Genomic DNA, 21433 nt, shown 5'->3' with positions numbered 1-21433 from the left:
GACCTGAACGTGCCCGCCACCCCCTAACGCCGAGGCCCTCGTTTCTGGAGGCGCTCCTTCCTTCTTTTCGGTCAGGATGGGACCTAGTCTCTCTGCTTTGCCGCCCGGAGAGGGAGGCTAGACGAGCAGGGCCGCTCGAGACAGGCAGCGCGCGGGGCAGCCGCGAAGGGGTCCATTCTTTCGGCGCCCAAATTCGAGCCCTGGGAGCCGTTGGGAGCTCTGCGAGCCGTTGGGAGCGTTGCGCACGGTGAGCCGCCAGCGCCCGGAGGGGCGGAGGTGCCGCTCGTCCTCTCTTCGCGGCCGCTGCGCGGCGGACCAGCTTCCTCTGGCCGTTAGAGCCGCCAGCGAGGGCCCGCGCGGGAGCGGCCGCTGCGGGGCTGTGGGGAACCCCGGCCCCACCGGCGAGAAAACGGGAGCAGGCACCGCCGCGTGCCTGACAGGGGCGGGGGGACGGTGGTAGCGACGGGGCTGTGTTCGCGGCACTTCAGAGACGAGGCGGGTGTCGTGGTCCTCGTTTTTTTAATCTATTTACTTATTCCTGGGCTTCGGTTCTCCGGGCAAGGCGTGCAAAGCTGCGGTGGAGCTGGGTGCTGGTAAGAGCTCTACAGGCTGCGACCTCAGCGCTGCCCCTTTTTAAAAGGGATGCTCTCATTCTGCTGGCTTCTGAGAGCTCCTAGCCTTCCCTTTCTCTTCTTTGGCTGATGAGATAATGTCCACCTTAGCAAGAAAACTCTCATGCCGCAGTCTTCATACAGATATATGATGAAAATTGAGTAAAATCATGTTACTTAGACACAAGTACAACTTATTATCAGGATGCATCCTGAACTGGAGGTCCAACTTTTAAAGCAGGGGAAAGGGAAAAAAAATAAAGCATTTACGCAGAAAATTTCATGTCATTTTCAGGCATACTCTTTGCTCAGACATTTAGCTATTTTTTAGGCATGCAGTGTGATTTGTTTTCTTCTTTTGCTTATTTTGAAATACACAGGATTACAGTGCAGAGGCCTCCCTTCAAACCTTGTCGTGGTCCTTTAGGGACGCAGAAAGATGCACATCAAAACAATTATTATTGAGGGATTTAAGTCCTATGCTCAGAGGACAGAAATCAACGGTTTTGATCCATTATTTAATGCTATTACTGGCTTGAATGGCAGTGGCAAGTCCAACATCTTGGACTCTATCTGTTTCCTGTTGGGCATCGCCAACCTATCACAGGTAAAGAGGCAGTGGTGGGTTTGTCTTTTTTCCGTCAGTGACTTTTCTTTTCTTATTATTCTCTTAAGTAATCTGTGTTGGGAGACCTGATGTGGTACTTCTGTCAAAAATATGTTTTTATTTATTCAGCTTTTTCAATACACAAAGCTGAATTTCATCATTATTGCTCACTCTTGCATTAAGCTTGAACTACAATTTTGTCAATATAATGCAACGGCATAAAGTATGCAACTTAGAATATTAGAAGAAAAATACCTAGTTAAAAGGAAGCAGCCAGAAGATGGAGTTCGTTAACAGCTGAAGGCCTAAACTTGTTTGTTTTTACTTGTAATAAACTTTTGTACTTTTCAAGCAGATCTTAAAACTTGACCAACTGCTTCATCAGAAAAAATTAAAAGCAGGTTTTCTTGGAGTAGCTGATATTTAAAAGAGGATATGTCTGCCTTATTATTTATATAGGCTGTATTCTGAGGTAAATTTGAATCGCTCACTGTTTTGGGGTAAGGGTGCATGTTTGTTTGTTTGTCTCCCCTCCTTCCCCCCACCCCCCGGGGTTTCTAGGAAAACTTAGCAGAACTGCAGGGAATGTTTTCTGATTCACTTCCCTGTGAACTGTATTGGGAATAATAAATGCTGTTTAAATAAAGGTACTGGTGATTGAACTAGTCATATGGTTTTTTTTTTTTTTGAATAGGTGTTCAGTTTTTTTCAGGAATCTTGTGCAGAAACAAACAGCTCACTAAAACTAGACTGGCACACTCTGCCTGTGGTTTCACAGTACTAGCATGATGCAACTCCCACATATCGGTCTCCTCATAGTCTCCTAAATCTTCAGCATTACAGTTCTGATTTTTTTTCATTCATTTCTCCAGAACCTACACCACTAGCACACTGAAGCTGTACAATGATTGTGTTGCCAAAAAAAAAAAAAAAAAAAAAAACATAGATCTGTTCTATATATTTAGGTGCGAGCCACCAACTTCCAAGATCTCGTTTATAAAAATGGGCAAGCTGGAATTACTAAAGCAACTGTTTCTATCACCTTTGATAATTCTGACAAGAAACAAAGTCCGCTGGGATTTGAAGCTAATGATGAGATTACTGTCACTAGGCAGGTGAGTCTGTATTTGTTCAGAAACCTGTATACACTTCTAACATTCTCAACAGAGTGACTTTCAAGAAAAAGTTTTTTTTTTAAAAAAAAAAAAAAGTCCCTGAGCTTTTTGCAATTAAAGCAATGCTTCTACAGTGAAGTTAGTAACCGAAACTGTTGAAGTAGATATGGTGTATGAGGTAATAAATTGCCTTAGTAGTTCCAATTTTTAAATATATTATATCAATAATTTTTCCTTGCACTTGCATAGAAACATAATGGAATAAAGTTTCTGAAGCAAGTTAGAATTTTCTGTTCTATATTTTTTGTCTTCTGCTTTCATCTTTTTCCCCTCTTAATTTGTGAACTGTATGTTAAATTTGTTTTCTGAGGTCATAAAAACCTTTACCTTTCTGATGATGTCACCCAGCTAAAAAATGTGACATTTTGTGAAACTTGGACACTTTTTTCAATCAGAATAAAAATAATGACCTCAGTGACTAATCTCTTTCAGTTTTAATTCAGGTATGTTAAATATCTCTTCAGACTAATTATGTTCCCTTCTGTATGGTATACTTATATATATGCATACGTAGGATTTACTCTGGTTTTGGTTCTTGTAATTCATTACAGTTTATAGTGTCACAATATCAAGCCATTTTTGAATCACTTGTTTCTTCCCTTTTCTCTGTCCAGGTTGTCATTGGAGGTAGAAATAAATATCTTATCAATGGTGTAAATGCTACCAACACTCGCGTGCAGGATCTTTTCTGTTCTGTTGGACTCAATGTCAATAATCCTCACTTCCTCATTATGCAGGTATTTTGCGCGTTTTTCTAAAATCCCAAAAGAATAGAAATTATACAGAATTTGGGGGAGGAGGGATAGTAGAAGAACACTTCATTTCATAACTGGAGAAAAGAAAGTTCTGGTCAGGTAAAAATAATAAATGTATGTTCAGTAGTTAAGGATTGCAGTACAGCTGAACTAGTTTGACCACAAAATGCAATTTTCAGCTCTCCCCCCCCTTTTCAGACTTTTCTTCATAGTAAGCTTTTTTTTAAAATACATGTCTGAATTAATATCATGCATAGCTTACTAGTGTCTAAAGGAGTTTGTTCTTTTTTTTTTCTTAACCCATCTTTTGATGCCAATAACAATTTTATTTCCCTTTTTTTCCCCCTTCACAGCTACATGCTGCTCTTATTGCATTACAGGTCAAAAGTGTTGTTTTTTCCATTATGCATGTTCCATGTTAGACAATATTTTGTACAGAGTTGATATCTGTTCCCTGAAGTTGCTGTTAACAGAGAAAGAGCTGGCCAGTTGAAAAGACCCTCATAAACATCAACAGAGGGACAAGGAACTAAAACAGAATAGGATTTACTGTTTCAAATAGAATTGTCCCCATTTTCTGTAACAAGAAAGTTCTGCACGTGTTTACACAGACACTTCACCCTAGTGACATACGAACTAACTCTCTAAAAAACAGTCTGTGATTAAGAGCTTATTCAAGATCAGCAAGTCAGTAAGCACAGTACTCCTTTATTAGAATATAAGTAGGAATTTGGAATAACAACTTAAACTATAAGGGCAGTTTCAAGCTTACCAGCTGAAGGAGTGTGACTCATATTTGTTTGAACTTTCAAAAGCAAAGTAATAGAAGCAAAACTAGATTATCCTTACAGCAAAAAAAAAAAAAAAAAAAGTTTGAGCTTGTAGTGTAGTGTAAAAGTGAATATTTTGTACTACAGCTTGGTCCACAAACAATTCTTGTTTCATCTTTTTATCACCAGGGACGAATTACCAAAGTTCTGAACATGAAACCACCAGAGGTAAGAATGTTGTGGGAGGTTTTTTCTCTGATTTTCTCTGACGGTTTTTACTGATTTTTTTTGAATGAAAAGAATCAATATTTTGAAAAAGATGGGGAGGATAAGTTGTTCAACTCAGTTTTGAGCTTACCGTCTTTTACTTGATAAGAAAAAACATCACATTTCTATCACATTGTTTATTTTAGATTTTAGCCATGATTGAAGAAGCAGCTGGCACTAGGATGTATGAATGCAAGAAAATAGCTGCCCAGAAAACCATAGAGAAAAAGGAAGCCAAACTGAAAGAAATTCAAACGGTACTATGCGTTGAAAGTACTAGTTATTTTATTATCTTTAAGAACAGTAAAATGAAGTGTCTAGCATGTTTTTAACTTAAAGAATATTTCATTTCTCTATCTGCAACTAGGTATTCATGCTTAAAGATATAAGAATTTTAAAAATCTGAAAGTAAATGTGTTCTGTCTTCTGTTTCAGATCTTAGAGGAGGAGATCACTCCGACTTTACAAAAACTAAAAGAGGTACTAGAAGTTAGAAGTGTGGCAAAGGCCTTAAAGTACTGAAAAAATAGTTTTTAATTGCTTTGAACTAGCATGTGGTGGCTAAAACAGTGTGTTCTCAACTTTATGAAATCCTTGAAGTGATCTAAAAATTTTATCTTCTGACCAAATACAGATGATGTGACATTCAGGGCTTGGAAGAAATTCTGGAAGGGAACATAGAGAGAAGGAAGAAAACAAAGAGAACTAGATAAAAATAGTAAATAAAGTGTCTTTTGTTATTAAAGAAATGTCTCCAAGGGGTATTCCCACATTATAGTCGATCGTTTGAGCACTGTTTTATCCAAGATCTTCCTAAGCAGACCTGTGATGTACAATACTGTAAATATATTCTTGAACATGGAGAATCCTTCCTCTCTTGCCAGTTCCTGACGTACATTCTGTGAAACATGAAAACTGGTCATTCTTATTCTCGTTCATGTAACAAATAATGACATTAGAAATACTTTGATGTAACAAATAATAATGGCAGTAGAATTACTTAGAAGCTTTCTATAATGGTCCTAGTTAATATTGTTTTAATTTTATTGTTATTGGGGATTTTTCTTTTCAGGAACGATCATCCTATCTAGAGTATCAGAAAGTAACACGAGCAATAGAGCATTTAAGCCGCCTGTATATTGCTTATCAGTTTGTTCTGGCTGAAGAGACGAAGGTACACTCTGCTGGTGCGTTAAAGGAAATGAAGGCTGATATAGAGAAGGTTCAGAAATCGATAGCCGAAAGTGAAAAGAAAGTGAGACAACTTAATGAAGAAATAGCAGAAATGGAAAAGAAAAGGGATAAGGTATGTGGGAAAGCAGGCAGGCACTTGTCTGAGTATGTTAATTCTAGGAATTGTATGAGAGAAATTTTTCCAGATTATATTATCTTTTTATGTTCTTTTTTATTAGATATTAGCTGTTGTCTAAAAGACATCCATTTAACAATTTCATTTTTAACTGAAATGCTTTATTTCCAATGCCTATAAATAATGAATAACAGTGGAAAATATATTTTTCCTCTCGTTTGCACTCTGTACATTCAATGATGAACTTTGCCAGGGTGTTTTCCTCTTTTTTTGGTGTCTCCAAAAACATATATATTTTAAAAATGAAATTTGTTCAACAAATCAGTACTGAGCTCTAGTTTTGGGGCAGCAAAATTGTTTGGATGCAGACTGGCTGATGGGCCTTTAAATGCCTAAATGCTTTTGTATAGAGGCAGTGTCCAGCGATAACTGATGTTGTTCTGCCATAATGGCTTCAGGTTAATTTAGATTTCCAGCTGAGGAAGAGGTGTTTTTAACTGGTTTGCCTTGGAATCTGCTGCCTGCCCAGCTTCATCAAATGTTCATCTTCCCCTGTCTAAACATAGTTGTGAACAGGTGGTGAAATACTACAAATGCTGTCAGCTGCTTTTAGGCTGGATAAAATTTCTTTTGCTTCTGATTGTAGGAATTTGGTGGTACACTCCGTTCATTAGAAGATGCTCTTTCAGAAATTCAGCGAGTTGATACTAGAGCACAAAGTGCTCTTGATCTAAAGAAGCAAAACTTAAAAAGTGAAGAAAATAAACGCAAAGAACTGTTGAAAAGTATGGAGGAGGTAAGACCTTTGTATACAATTTTTCTTTTTAAATGCAAAATGAATTCTGCAGACTCCAGGATGCAAAAAAGTTCTTATCTTACCTTTTCAAAGTTGATCAGCAAGAATGACATCAGGAAAGCAGAAACAAATGCTGAGGGCACGATTTGATTTGTGTATGGTATAGGCAGTAGGTTCCTGTTACAAACAAAAGTGATGTGTGTGTGAAGAAGGTATGACTCTTGGCTTTTGTCAGTTTTCTCTTAAACTCAGGAAAGATCCCAAAGCATTTAAAATGTTTTGCACTCTGGAAATGTGGTGATCTTAACATGAAAGGAAAGAAATCCAGGTTTCATATTCTTGAAGTTAGGGGTTTTTTTTAATGCAGGAGTAACATTAATTTTTCTTGATAGATATTGGGAAGAAAGAGCTATTTTTGCTAGTTCTTGGTTGTCATCACTTTCTATATTTCTTCTCTTCCCGCAAGTCTTCAGTGTGTTGACAGGGCAGGTACATGCTTGAAAATGTGCAAGGACAGATTGTAAAAATCACAGTCTGACCAAGTGTCATAGAAATCTAGTTGACAAACTATTCATAGCTCCACTTCTAAACAACATGGGTTTAAAGTTAATGGGAGTCAAGTTGATCTCTTTTTATTGTTGTTCCTCTCCATTTTGCTAAAGGATTCCAAAGCATTAGCATCAAAGGAGAAAGAAGTAAAGAAAATGCAGGAAGGACTAAATGCTTTACAGGAAGCAAGCAAAAAAGATGCAGATGCTTTAGCTGTAGCACAAAAACGTTTTAATGCTGTGTCTGCTGGCCTGTCCAGCAATGATGATGGTGAAGAAGCTACTCTTGCTGGACAGATGATGACGTGCAAAAATGAAATCAGCAAAGCAGTAACAGAGGCCAAACAGGTAAGAAGCAAAGTGTTGCCTGTCTCAGACAGCCTTTCTGCTTCTCTTGAAATTTGTCTGAAAACCAATTGGAATGTTGAAGGAAGGCTTATGAAAAGATATTTGCAGAATACCTGTGCAAGAGATTGTGTAGGCTGACATACGCATTAAGGTGACTTCTTTGATAAAACAGGTTGTGAAAAGTCCTTGCAAAGATACAGATACAGATAAAATAGGAAAAGCCATATAGTGTTACCATGAGAAAATACAGAAATTAGCATTTGAGATATAAAAGAGGATTCATGTTACTCAAATTACTGACATTATTGGATATGAAGAAATTAGCACAACTACGCATGATGTGCGTTATTATTAAATGATATTCTGAGTCAGTTAGTTTTACTGTAGGAAAAAGTTGCCTGAGACTCTGAACAGAGAGTTCAGAGGGAACTATTTTCTGCTCAGTTAAACTATGTGCTATTCACACAATTAAAGCAGGTACCGTTTATATTTTCTTTTAAGTTATCAAAGTTTTGCTGTAGTAGTTCTCACTGAGATATTTAAATTTTCAAAGTTAAAAGTGAACCTTCCCTGTTTCATTAAAAAAAAGAAAAAGCTTTGGAAAAATAAGGATGATAGCTGTGTCTCACATTGTTTTACCCTGTTTCTTCCCTTCTATGGACACTATTTATGTGATAGTATGAGCTACAGTATCTAAACAAGCGATTTATGTTTTTATTTCCAAATCACCTATGCTCTTCCTTCTGAAGGCCAAGGCTGTTTTTTGCATTTCTGTAACCAGAGGGAAGTTTCACAAACTGTAGGCACCAAACTAGTGCAAGCATTCTAAATATGCACCACCAAGATTGTCTGAAGAGCTTCTGGTTCTGTGTTGTCTTATCCTGTAATAGGCTGAAATGAAGTTGAAATATGCACAGAAGGAATTAAAGACAAAACAAGCTGAAGTTAAAAGGATGGATGAGGGCTACAAGAAAGACAAAGAAGCATTTGAAGCTGTAAGAAAAATAAAAGAAAAACTTGAAAATGAAATGAAGAAGTTGGACTATGAAGGTTTGTATGGACTTTAGGTGCATAACTTAAGGGGAATCTGGAAAGGAATATATGAGGATCTATAAGAGCAGGTATACTGCTTTCATGCCCAGGGAAATTTCTCTGTAAAAGCGCTGCAGATCTCTTACCTGCCACAGAAAATAGTTTATAAAATCAAACTAGTTTAAATTTTAGGTCAACACTTTTAAAGTTTGAGTTTAAATTTAGAAGAAACTTAGATTTTTAGATTTTTTTCCCCCCACTTAAATCTCTTAGTAAAGGTTTGTTTCTTATTCAATATAACATTTTTTGTGGAAATTGAGGTTATCCTATCCAAAAGTATCAGCTGATGTCTCAAATGACGTTAAGAGAAGCATATGAGACTTTTTTCTGTATGTTTCGTAATATGTTGGTGTTAATATTTTTACTAAACTGGAAATTTAAAAATTTATTTTTTTTTTCAATTAAGTATCTTCTGTAGATATGTAGATAATCAGTGTAGCATACCACTTTTTAATCAGCTTTGTATCTGTGCTCTGGATACTCAATGGACTGTTTTTGTTCACCTCTTAGACATAAAAGAAGAAACACTTTTAGCAAAAAAGAAGGAATTGACTCGTGATATCAGTCGGCTGAGAGAATTATATGAAGGCTTAATGGCAAAGTTTCCTAATCTACATTTTGAATACAAGTAAGGTCTCAGAGTGACCCTAAAACACATTTAAAAGTGCTTCCTAGGTCATTTTGTATATAGACTGTGTGACTTGGGATAATTCCATTGATCTGTTAGCTGTTGTTTTTCTTCTTTTGTCCCTGGATACCGATCATCTTACCTGAGGCAAGCATAGAAAAAAAAAGTCAGAACATGTTAGCTGAATTAATGAGCAGCAGGGAAAATGATGAAGTGTTAAACTGCAGTTTTATCAAAATCATTTCAATTGAAAAGTTTTGTAGGATGGTGTTTGCAAACCATGGCTCAAGTTCAGTACCTGTAATGAATTACACTTTTTTTTGGAACGTAAAACTACAGTATTAGTCTTCATTGCAAAAATATGTAACCATTACTTTTCAGAGAGTCCTCCCTAATGATTATAAATAGACTTCATGGAACTCAGTCTTGTATCTTTCTTTGCCAATCAAAAACATACATAAACATGCAACTTTGGGGATATGTAAAAATCAGGCTAAATTTGCATATTTGTGTAGTTATACTGGCTTATTATAGGACTGATTGAAAAAAGCGAATGAAAATTATATGAATAAATTATACCAAAATCAAGACCGACCTTTTTCTATTGACTTTGTAACTGATACTTCATTGGGAACTCTTTTGTTCTGAAATACTTTATTTAACCATTTTTGCTTTTTCCTTGTAGAATTTAATCTTATAGCACTATAAAAAGTAGTATGAATTTTTAATAACACTTTTTTTAAAGAAATGGGGAAGAGGACCATACCTGTGATATCATAATTGTAATTTATTTTAAGAGATCCAGAAAAAAATTGGAATCCAAACCATGTAAAAGGCCTTGTTGCATCTCTTATCATTGTGAAAGACATATCCACAGCAAAAGCCCTAGAAGTGGTGGCAGGAGGAAAACTCTATAACGTTGTTGTGGACACAGAGGTATGTTTACTACTTTAATACAGAAGTCTAAATATTGAGATTAGGTTATGTGATTCATTGTTAGAAATCCTGTTTTATGACTGATCGCGATTGCTTAAGAGTAGTTTGGATGAGTGTAGATGCTTAAATTATGTCAACAGTCATGCACAGTTGTTAACAGTAAATTTGTATTATTCATATTACAATTTCATATTGTCTTAATTCTCAATCAATTATATATTCATAAATGCGCTATAACCCTTTTCATTCTAGGTTACTGGTAAAAAACTTCTAGAAAAGGGTGAATTAAAGAGGCGATATACCATCATTCCACTAAACAGAATTTCAGCCAGGTGTGTCGGAAAAGAAACTGTCAAGCTAGCTAAAAGCTTGGTATGTAAATAAATGCATTATTTCCCTTGAATGCCACTTATTTATTTATAGCTAAAAACGTGGCCTTTGTACATTAATAAGAATTTCTTTGGGCTTTGAGGGTATCTTGATTTTTGTTTCCTTTCTAATCCTTGAGCTATGTAATGTTTAATTGAATTATTCCATTTTTAATCAGATTTTTTTTTAAATGACAATATTCCTAATAAGTATCTTTATCAAGAGATGCCAGATGTAGAATTTAAAAATTTATAACTTCAGGCATACTAATTTCGTTTTTTTCAATTTCTAGGTTGGCAATGATAACTTGCATTTGGCCCTTTCTCTAGTTGGGTATGAATCTGAACTCCAGAAAGCAATGGAATATGTGTTTGGAACAACACTGGTCTGTGATAACATGGATAACGCTAAGAGAGTGACGTTTGACAAAAGGATAATGACAAAAAGTGTTACACTCGAAGGAGATACATTTGACCCCCAGGGCACTCTAAGTGGAGGCAACTGCTCTTTTTATTCATATAATAATATTGTGTTTGTGTTGACTTACTGCTTTGCGTGTTTTTTATAAAAATGAACAGTAAAATTGTAGTTAGACTCATACTTGGTATAATTTGATTTCTTTGAGCAAAGATATGTTTTTGTTTTTTTTTTAACTGAAATCAGTACAATTAGAATAGAAAAAGGAACAGTAATGGCAAACCATTTGCACAAAGAAGTTTTGATTTTTAAATACTTAAACCTTATTTGGCTGCAGAATGTTCTTGAAAAACGGTTGGGGAGAAATACTTTGAATTCAAACACTTGTTGATGAGGTAAATGAAAATGTGAAAAATTAGTTGATGTCACAAGAAATGTTTTTGTAGTATTTAGTTTGCAGAACCATAACCTTTGACTATAAAAGGCAGTCAGTCACAACTGACAACCATTATAACTCGATCCCATCTTTTTTTGGTTTTTTGTTTTCTTTTGTAATTGATTTGAATCGACGATGTGCATCATCATTCGTGTTTAGAATTCATTATTTGCCAGTGGTGAATTCACTAGACTGATTCCAACTAGTTTGGCTTTGCTTTTTTTCTTCATTAACAGGTGCATGCTCACAGACTGCACCAATATTGTCTAAACTTCAAGAAATGAAAGATGTTGAAGTAGAACTCAGAGCAAAGGAATCTGAACTTGCAACTGTAGAAAAAGAGCTGGCAAACTTAAAGAATGTTGCTGAAAAGTAAGGGTTGCATTATGTAATTGTCTGTTATTTCTCTTATGTGACTATAACTTAAAGAAATACTTTCAGAGGGCTTAGGGCCTCTTGAGATGTTAATATTCAGGACAGATGGATTGTTTTCTTGGGAAATGCAGGAACCAACAAGCATGCTTAATTTTGGATAAAAATAATTTAAACAAAAAAAATTTAGCACATAAATGATGTCCATTTGAAATCACTTAATGCTTTCCGAAGTTCACGCTAAGTACACTGAAGAATAGATCTGCTTCGGTCATATTTTGTACGACCCATCCAGAATTAGATTCTGATAGCTCTGACTTTTTCTTCAAAGAAGCTATAAAGATGCCTGAGGAGAATATCTGACATACTGTTGTAAAGATTTAAATTACACAATTTAAGTATATTTGATCAGCTCTTTTGATTTCAGCTTTAATCAATTATTGGAGCTCTCTTTAACAGATGGATAACGTATGTTTGGTTCTATAAAATCCTATAAAAATGTAGTGTTTTATATAAGCTATTTACTTGCTGGATTTATTTTTCAAACTGTTTCAAATTTTTTCAAATTTTTCAATTTGTCATCATAATTATTTTTCAGAAATACGGCCAAAAGGAAGGAACTAGTTTCACTTCGTCACTTAGCTGTAATTTTTCTTTGATGTTTCTGTCTAAAATCTGTCATGGCGCTGGTTGAAAAACATGAGCTCTGTCTGAATTGTTGCCAGACTCCATTTGTCTGTTAATTTGTTTGTTCTTTTTTGCCTTTTTGAGGCTGCATAACCATGGGTTGCATGTATATAACTCGAATTGTACATACCTATAAACTTTGTGACTACTATTAAAGAAACTATATCCCACTCTTATCTATGTAGACTTATTTGTTTTATACCCCTTATAGATTTTCTTTTTTATAAATGCAAATGAAGTTTGGAATCAGGGAACCCTGAGTCTTCAGTGCTGTCACTCATCTGCTGCATCACTGTATCTCGCATTAGAATGGGAATATAAGTACTTCTGTACTTGTGTACTTCAACATAAGAACTGAAGTGCTGGGTACTCTTCATAACAGCAGTCTATATCACTTGCTCCCTTCAAAGGTACCGGCAACTGAAGCAGCAGTGGGAGATGAAGTCTGAAGAAGCAGAACTATTGCAAACCAAGCTTCAGCAAAGTGCCTATCACAAACAAGAAGAAGAACTGGATACCCTGAAGAAAACCATTGGTGAGACAAATGTGTTCTAATTTTTTAACTGAAAACTAATTGCTGAAAATGAGATGGATAGTGTTTGCATGTTTCTGTAGTGAAATATTTGCTTTCGAAAGCATATATTTTTATTTTTGAAAATATGCGCTTAATATATTTGGGAATATATAAAAAATATAAAATCAAAATCAATTAGCATATGGGAAGATTCTGATAAAGTAGCTCATTCTACTACTGTATAGTTCATATTCTTATTTGGAGTTTTATGTGCTTTATAATTAGAAAAATGAGGTTGCATGGAAGTTGAGTTGTTGTTTTTTGTCATGTTCCCCCCCCCCCACCCCCAATCATTGCTTTTGTGTGCGCTTAGTTTGCAGTATGAATAGTTTGAGGAGAAAGCATTGGAAAGAAACATTGTTCATATAGCTAGAATATGAAAGGAGGGAAATGCAGCAGTAAATAAACACTTAAAGGGGAAAAAATTGACAGAAGGAATAAAACTGATGGTATATTAAAGATGAGATGTTATCTTATTTGGTAGCAATTTGATGAATAATTCTTGATCGTGTGATTTGGCATATACTTGCCCCTGTGTTTAAAAACAAATGGGGCAGGAGGAGGGCTTATTTTCAGTAACTTTAATGAATGTTCTTCTATTTGCTGCCTTACCAATAATGGGTAACACTAATACACTGTCTTAGAAGAGGAATTACTAAATAGCTGACTGCAGGAATTAGCAACTACTTTTTTCTAGTAGAGAAAGATTATTTCAGCTGGAGTTCAGTATGTAAACTCAAGGATGAGAACAATGTCCAACTTGACTACTGTACTTCTTGATTCAGAGCAGTGTGAAGAGACATTAAGGAAAACCAAAGAGAGTCAAAAGAAAGCAGAAGAAAAATACAAGGTATTAGAAAACAAAATGAAAAATGCAGAAGCAGAGCGTGAAAAAGAACTAAAAGATGCCCAGCAGAAACTGGACGACACAAAGAAAAATGCAGATGCTTCAAGCAAGAAAATGAAGGAAAAGCAGCAGGTAAAACCTGTCCTTTTGTTAGCAATTTCACGATGCAAAAAGCCATTGCAGTAAGCAGAGCTGTAGAAGTTTGATTCTGAAATTAATAATACCAAAATTTTAGGAGAAGCAGCATTAATTTGTAGTCACTAATATGTAGAAGCTGCTGATTCTTCTTTTGTGAGATTGTCTTCTACAGCATTTACTACATCAAACTGAACATTACTTCTTTCCATTTAAGTATAATCTTAGTACTTGTGAACATATCTATTCAGGAAGTGGAAGCATTAGTTCTGGAACTTGAAGAGCTAAAACGAGAACAGTCCTCCTATAAACAACAGATGGAAGCTGCAGATGAGGCTATCAAATCCTTCCAGGAACAGGTTAATGCTATGGCAGCTGAGGTATCCAAGACCAAGGTAAAAGTGAATGTTTCATTTTCAGTTTTGGTATGACTTAAGATAACATTCCCTAATGCTTAAATTATAGTGTGCATTTTGTTTGGATTTTTTTTTTTTTGCCAGTACTCATTTTATGTTTAGTCTAAGTAGTTATTTTTTGGCTTTATTACCACTTACCAATTTTTCCCCTTCCTTGCTGTTACCCTCTTTTTCTTTGCAAGTATTTAACACTAGCTTTTAAAAAGAAAAAGTCTGATGCATGGCAGTCCCATGTTCTTTTCAGGAATCTGTAGAGAAAGCTCAAAAGGAGCTGACCAAGCAGAAGGAAATCATTGCTGTACAGGATAAAGAGATTAAAGCCAAATCTGCAGAGACCGTAACATACAGAGAACAAAACAATGAATTGCAGCTTAAGGTTAAAGCATTAGAACACAACATCAGCAAACACGAGCAAGAGACTGCTGAAGCTGCTGCTAAGGTATTTCAAAACTGTGCTTCTCCTTGCATCTAGTAAATGAAAGTGCTTATTTCCCTCACTACATGCAAAGGAAGTAGTCTTTTTTCATAATACGCAGTGTCACATTGGCAGATCTTTATGTGAAAAGATTTTATGTAAAAAAGAGGGGTGGAAATTGTAAGAGTTGATCTGTGTCGTGTAATAGGGCTTATGAGTATAGACTAATAGAGAACAGATCAGAGTGGGAAAACAGCCAATGAAAAGAAAACTCTGATCTTTTGGACCAATCAGGTACTAATTAAAAAAGCTATTCTAGAAAGTCAGTAGCAGTATCTCATCCACATATGGAAAAGCAAGTGTTCCAAGTAACATGGGGCAGGTATATGTAAAGCTCCCCTAATGTTGATTTTTCTTTTTTCTTTTTTTATTCATATAAAAAATGCAGCCTCAGCGTGTCTACTTCTTGTATATTTGTAGGTGGCCAAAATGTTGAAAGAATATGAATGGATAGCTTCAGAGAAACCACTCTTTGGTCAGCCAAACACAGCCTATGACTTCAAAACTAACGATCCTAAAGAAGCTGGTCAGAAGCTGCAGAAACTGCAAGAGAAGAAAGAGAAGCTAGGACGAAATGTGAACATGAGAGCTATGAATATGCTTTCAGAGGCAGAAGAGAGGGTAAACATCCTGTGCTTTAACCTTAGAGATTGGGCAGTTTGGGTATATCATATTACATATAATATAGCTTTACAGTTTTATAGTATCCATTACAGTATTTGAGAATTACATACTTAATGAACAGTTTTTTGATCTGCGACCTTTCATCTCTATCCTGAAGGTACTCCAGGATTGTCTCAAATTGACTGCCATTTTAACCTTACTTGTCTATTTTTCCCTGTTTGCCTACAGAAGCATCCTTTCTTTTGTGGAAAGTAAATTTTTTAATAAAGCATGACTAGACTGGAAAGGAAGTGCAACTTTCATAAAGTAATGTTAGTCTTCCTTGTTGCTAATTGTTGAAAAATTACAAATAATATCCTAAAACCTGAATCCTGCCTACAGTTAAATGTATGCTTGTGATTTCAATTTTGTGGATAATAGCTATTTCATATGCACAGTTTAACTGTCTACAGTCTTAATGAGGTTTTCACAAAATACACTGAGTACTGAGTTCACTGACATCAGTTTTCTCATTGCACCAGTACAATGACTTAATGAAGAAAAAGAGAATTGTAGAGAATGATAAGTCTAAAATTCTTGCAACTATTGAAGAGCTTGACCAGAAGAAAAATGAAGCATTATACATTGCTTGGCAAAAGGTATGCCACTTAAAATCTAGTTTTCACATTTTAGTATGTATTTTCTTGACGATCAAGTTCCTCGTAGTTTAGTATCAGTATAGACTAGTTACGTTTTGAATATTTTTATGAAAATATCCTCATGTCTCATTCCTGAACTAGTCTCCATTCCCTAGTATCTAAATTAAAAAACAGCTGCTTTTCCTCCTATTTTCCTCTCACTTTTGAGAATAAGGAACAAATTCTGTCTGAGAATTGTAAACATAACAGACCTGCAAAGTTAGTTTACCATTTTCTTTCAGTGCCCACAAAAATAGAAGCAGGGTTAAGCTACTTGCATGCTGAAATCATTGCCTCTCATAGACTGATATCATACTGCTGTTTTCTCCAAGTGTGCATGTGTGTACTTAAATCCCTGTCCAGAGTTAAAATCTTTTTGGTCTTTGATTACATAGTCACAAATAATGTGGGGCCGTGGGCCTGGGCTAGTGTTCCTGTCCCTAGTGGGCTAGGTAACATTGGAATAGAGCAACAGCTGCTATATGCTTCTGTTGTCTAAGCACTCTACCTTCTTACTAATTCTCACTCTCGTATTATGTACTATATCAAAAATGTAAAATTTCTCCTGATACAATATCCTTTCTTCCTGGGAGGTTTTTTGACACATCCTGTTCTGCTGTTCCCATTCTAAGTTCTTGGCCTTTGAGAAGACTTATTAGGTGCATATCTAGTCAAATATTTTAAATTGCTCACAATCGAAGTAGCAGTTTTAGTTGTTACTGCCTGTACTGAAGATATCACTAAGACAGTCTTACCTCCTGACTGCAAAATTTTGTTCAGCATTAATCTTTGAATTATATTTAAAAGCTTCATGGGTGATGAAATACGTACCTTCTCAGGTGCGTTTCTTGCCCTATGGACTTGTAATCTAGGTTTACAAAACTGCATCATATCTACTATTTAGCCATTGTTTAAGTATTCCTGAGAGGAAAAGGTGGGGGGAGGATGCCCATGCGTGCCTCTTACAAGGTGCTTATACTTCTAATAGTTCTTTTAATTAAGAGAAATCACATCTGAGATAGGGCATAACTATTTTCCTGGTTGAAATACAAAACATTCCAACCTTTCTTTTATTTGATCCTTCTGAAATGCAGTCTAAAGTGTCCTGCCTACATTCCTGGATCTTTCTTCTGTTTTCAGTACAGGGAAAACAGGTTCCATATGCTAATACTTTCTCACTGTCCAATGTGCTATAATCCTCCCAGTATGAAAATTAATTGGGTTAATTTGGGCAAGAAAGCTAGAGCATAATGTGGCTTACCATTTGAAGTATACAGCAGGTCTTGATTCAAAGCCTTTACAGATATCTGTGATGGTCTGACTTCTAGGTGAACAAAGACTTTGGTTCAATTTTCTCAACACTACTGCCGGGAGCCAAAGCTATGCTGGCAGCAACTAAATGTCAAAATGTCTTAGATGGTCTGGAGTTCAGAGTGGCCTTAGGAAACACGTGGAAGGAAAATTTAACAGAACTTAGTGGAGGTCAGAGGTTGGTAATCTCCATTTTTGTTTTCCATTGCAGTTGTGTGTGTGATAAATCCAACTAACTATACTTTAGAAGTGCAAAAATGAGTATTTTTACCTGGAAGGAGATAATCCCTGACTTCACCAATCTGATTTAATATTCAACATATTACTAATTTAGTTCAGCTAAAGGTACTAATATACTTGCCTGTGAGAGACATGCAGAAACAAAAGGAATTTGACTTAGAACATTGTGTTGCTTAGCATATAGTAAGAGACAAAAAAAAATTTTGCTCCACAGAGAAGTGACAAAAATGAATTGACTGATGGGAAAACTGCATTAACTCTAGGTAACAGGGAGTTAGTGTTGATGCTAAATGTTCCCATCTATGTTCCTGTCATAGTCTCAAAAATCTATGTAGGCAAGTTCTTCCTGAATTCAAAAGTAGTATAGTGACAAAGTTTTCTTCACTGTTTTCTCCTCTAGTACCTTTAGGAGGGATTTCAGCTGCTATATAGGGCATGCGCTCTTTTGTCAGGAGTACAACAACTTCTAAGGAAAATCTGACAAAAAGTAAAAATAGAATTTAGGAAGGGGTGAAATAGAGATAAAGAATCTTCTGGGGAATAGAGAAAGATCCTGAACACTTCAAGAATTGTAAGTTTTAGAAACAGTACTGTAAAGCTCACAATTGAAAATAGGTAAAGTAACAGCATGATCTCAAATCTCATAATCTAAGTAACCTTGTCTCCTGATAAAAGATAAAAAGTAACATATGCCATTTTTGGCAGAAGTCTTCCGATTTTGAAATCGGACTTTGTGGCAGAAGCTGTCATTCTGTCTCTCCAGAACTCACAGCATGAATGTGCTTTTGTGAAAGTGTCTTATTACTACCAAATGATTGTTTTAATAAGAGAAAGTCTTTCAAACTAGAGAGGAAAACATAATTTTCTTGTTCTCTGTACTAGATCACTGGTGGCTTTGTCTTTGATCTTAGCCATGCTTCTCTTCAAACCTGCCCCAATTTACATTCTGGATGAAGTGGATGCAGCCCTTGATCTCTCTCATACCCAGAACATTGGACAGATGCTACATACTCATTTCAGACACTCCCAGGTATGATCTTGAAACTATTGCGACAGTCTATATATGCATCTCATTATTTTCAGAGGCAGTCTGTCACTGGGGAGCCTTAGGTGTTTAGATATTTTCTTCCTAATATGCATTTTGTATTTCTAAGCCATTTCGGTTGAAGGCTGCACTGATGGTGTGACAACAGTGAAACTTCTAAGCATTGCCTTTTATTGTAAGCAATTGTTGTAGCAGCAAAGAAACAGGCAGTAATAAGGAAGAGTAGCTGTGATATGACCAATTTAAAGTATGACCCACATTTTGTTTTTTGTTTTTTGTTTTTTTTTCTTTTTTATTTTGCTAGAGGTCTTCAAACTTAACTATTTTGTTTCGGGCCCTGTTGAAATAAGCCAGGCACACATGGAAAGAATCTTTGTAACACTGTGGCATAAGCATGAAAAACGTACAGAAATTTATTCTTCTGAATGAAAAGTAGTACCTACCTCTATTTGGTGATGGGAACGTTTATTACCAGTATTGTGAAATTTAAATGATATTTTGGGACTTTGAGAGATCTTGCATTCTTATAAAACTGGTGACACTGTTTTCCAATGACTGGTGTACTACGAAAGAGCATTCCATATTTAGTTGTTACTTACCCCGGAATGAAGAGACCAGGTTCTGGGATATGACCACAGACACGTGATAACCATAGCAGATGTTAACCTGCCTAGCTCATTGTGATGTGGTTTCAGTTATGTTCAGAATACTGAAGAACTAGCACCAAGATAATAGCTAAGTAAAGTAACAGAAATCCTTTTCTCTGAAGCCTTTTCAATTATTGTTTAGAAATCCTTATTTGAATTGCAGCATTTATTCTATTAAGAGTTTGTTTTTGTTTTTAGTTTATTGTGGTATCCCTGAAGGATGGAATGTTTAACAATGCAAATGTGCTCTACAAGACCAAGTTTGTGGATGGTATATCCACTGTTGCAAGATTTGATCAATCTCAAAGTGGAAGTAGCACATCTGCAGGCAGCAAAGCCAATAAAACACTGTCAAAAGAGAAGATTCAAGTACTGGGAAGCGTTGACAGATGACACACCAGGTGCCATAGCAATGTCTTAATATCCTGTGTCTTTTGTCTATAGCAAGCCTAGAAAGACAAACTTAACTTTTTAGTATTAAATTTAAAAATTTTTTTAGTTCTTAAATTTTAGTTCACATCTGCACCTTATCTTCCTATCTCATTGCAGGTTGTTGCCTGTACTATTAGCAAAACTGACTGCATTTATTTTTCATGGTGTCCCATATGTAACTTCAGTTTCCCTCTTTAAGTGTTTGCAAACAAATGTATATAAATGGTAACTTGCTCTGTAAGATGAACAGGAGTAACTGCAGCTTTTGGACAGATGCAGAAAGAATCTGATATGGGTTGTAGTATGTTATGGAGTTTAGAAAGCTTATCGCAAAGTGTAAGTACTGCATTTATTTCTTGTCAAATAACAGAAAAGTGACAGGCTAGTATTTTAGCTGCTGTAACTTGCTTTTTGCTTTTTAAAGCAAGGCATTCATCACTCATTTATTTGGCAATTTGCTGCATAAATGTTTTTTCAATAAATAACTTCAACTGCAAAACCTGATTCTGTATGTGCTTTTCTTGGGTTTTTTGTCTGATAGCATGTAATGAGAATTGAATGTACTTTCTCAATTCTGAACTTGTTTTATTTCTTAAACTTCAATTCTGTACTCTGTAACACAGTTCATAGAAAATGCAAACTTTTTTTTGGACATGGATGTCCACAGTCAAATTCAAACACTCACTCACCCCCCATTTTTCTTCACTTCCATTTTCTTCCTTTCTCAGGGAACACAAATGATGTTAATAGGGCTTTTGCAGCTAGGTAGCTGGTGACTGTCCTGTAGCAAAATTAGCTAGTCTAGATTTAAGAGTGAGCAAACAACCTTTGTGTCACATTATCACTCTGAAATGGAGTGTGGGGGGGGAATACACAGCTCGGAATGGCTATAGAAATTATTTCTATGTTGCTCAAAACACTCAGCCTTAGCCCTGGGGAAAAATGAGTTAGATGTTGAGTTTTCTGATTTGGGTGAAATACTTGAGACATTTTGCTGTCCTTGAAAAGTCGTTCATAGTTGGAAGTGCTGGACTTGCTCCCTTCGCTCCATCTCTCTCATAGTGGGGAGCCCAGAACTGGACTCAGTACTCTGGGTGTGGCCTTGCCAGGGCTGAATAGAAGGGAAAGATAACCTCCTTCCACTTGCTGGCAGCACTCTTCTTCCTGCAGCTCAGGATACCATTGGCCTCCTTTGCCTCAAGGACATGTAGCTGGTTCATGTTCAACTTACTGTCCATGAGGACTCCAGGTCCTTCTCTGCAGAGTTGCAGGTCAGCCCCCAGCCTGTACTGGTGTGTGGGATTGTTCCTTCCTCAGTGCAGGACCTTGCCCTTCCCTTGGTTGAACTTCATGAGGTTCCCCTCTGCCTGTTGAAGTCCCTCTGAAAGGCAGCACAGCCCTATGGTGTATCAGCCACCTCTCACCAAGTTTGCAGATAGTGCAAAACTGGGAGGGTGCATTGGGTCCCATCATCCAGGTCATTGATGAATAGGTTGAACAGGATTGGACCCAGTCTTGAGCCCTGGGGGACACTGGTAGCTACAGGCCTCCAACTAGATTTCACATCACTGAGCATAATCCTTTGAGCTCTGCTGCTGAGACAGTTCTCGATCCACCTCACTGCTCATCTAGCCCACACTTCCTGAGCTTGCCTATGAAAATGTTATGGGAGGCAGTGTCAAAGCCTTACTGCAGTTAAGGGAGACAACACCCACGGCTCTCCCCTCATCTACCCAGCCAGTCATTCCATCAAAGGTGGCTCTCAGGTTGGTTAAGCAGGATTTCCTCTTGGTGACTCCAGGCTGACTACTCCTGACCACCTTATCTTTCCTAGGCTTGTAAATGGTATTCCAGGGATGAAGGTGAGGCAGACTGGCCTGTTATTTC

At 36.5% G+C, this 21433-nt stretch overlaps 1 protein-coding gene across 2 annotated transcripts; it reads left to right on the top strand.

Moving 5' to 3' along the window:
- The first annotated feature begins 131 nt into the window (after window positions 1-131).
- On the top strand, window positions 132-20045 carry SMC2 (structural maintenance of chromosomes 2). Of its 2 annotated transcripts, none has more exons than XM_026103123.2 (25): window positions 132-247; window positions 992-1218; window positions 2184-2333; window positions 3008-3130; window positions 4108-4146; window positions 4332-4442; window positions 4621-4665; window positions 5258-5491; window positions 6141-6290; window positions 6953-7186; window positions 8077-8236; window positions 8789-8906; window positions 9704-9842; window positions 10095-10214; window positions 10504-10708; window positions 11301-11436; window positions 12534-12658; window positions 13483-13676; window positions 13931-14074; window positions 14340-14534; window positions 14991-15191; window positions 15716-15832; window positions 17200-17360; window positions 18305-18452; window positions 19313-20045. In XM_026103123.2, the coding sequence occupies exons 2-25, from the start codon at window positions 1051-1053 to the stop codon at window positions 19505-19507; spliced, it is 3612 nt and encodes a 1203-aa protein (XP_025958908.2). In that variant the 5' UTR covers window positions 132-247; window positions 992-1050; the 3' UTR covers window positions 19508-20045. The 2 variants fall into 2 exon arrangements, with proteins under 2 accessions (XP_025958908.2, XP_025958909.2); XM_026103124.2 differs by lacking the exon at window positions 132-247 and adding an exon at window positions 272-593.
- Window positions 20046-21433: the final 1388 nt, after the last annotated feature.

This window comes from Dromaius novaehollandiae, chromosome Z (genome assembly GCF_036370855.1).
Source record: "Dromaius novaehollandiae isolate bDroNov1 chromosome Z, bDroNov1.hap1, whole genome shotgun sequence".
Taxonomy (NCBI): Eukaryota; Metazoa; Chordata; class Aves; order Casuariiformes; family Dromaiidae; genus Dromaius; species Dromaius novaehollandiae.
The sequence above is the reverse complement of the archived record's forward strand: the minus strand, read 5'-3'. Positions and strand labels throughout refer to the sequence as shown.

Excerpts from the sequence above, each read along its gene's own strand:
- SMC2 (XM_026103123.2), top strand. The coding sequence starts at position 1,051 with ATGCACATCAAAACAATTATTATTGAGGGATTTAAGTCCTATGCTCAG. Across the intron at positions 6,291-6,952 it reads TGTTGAAAAGTATGGAGGAG|GATTCCAAAGCATTAGCATC; the intron begins GTAAGACCTTTG and ends ATTTTGCTAAAG. Across the intron at positions 13,677-13,930 it reads AAATGAAGGAAAAGCAGCAG|GAAGTGGAAGCATTAGTTCT; the intron begins GTAAAACCTGTC and ends ATATCTATTCAG.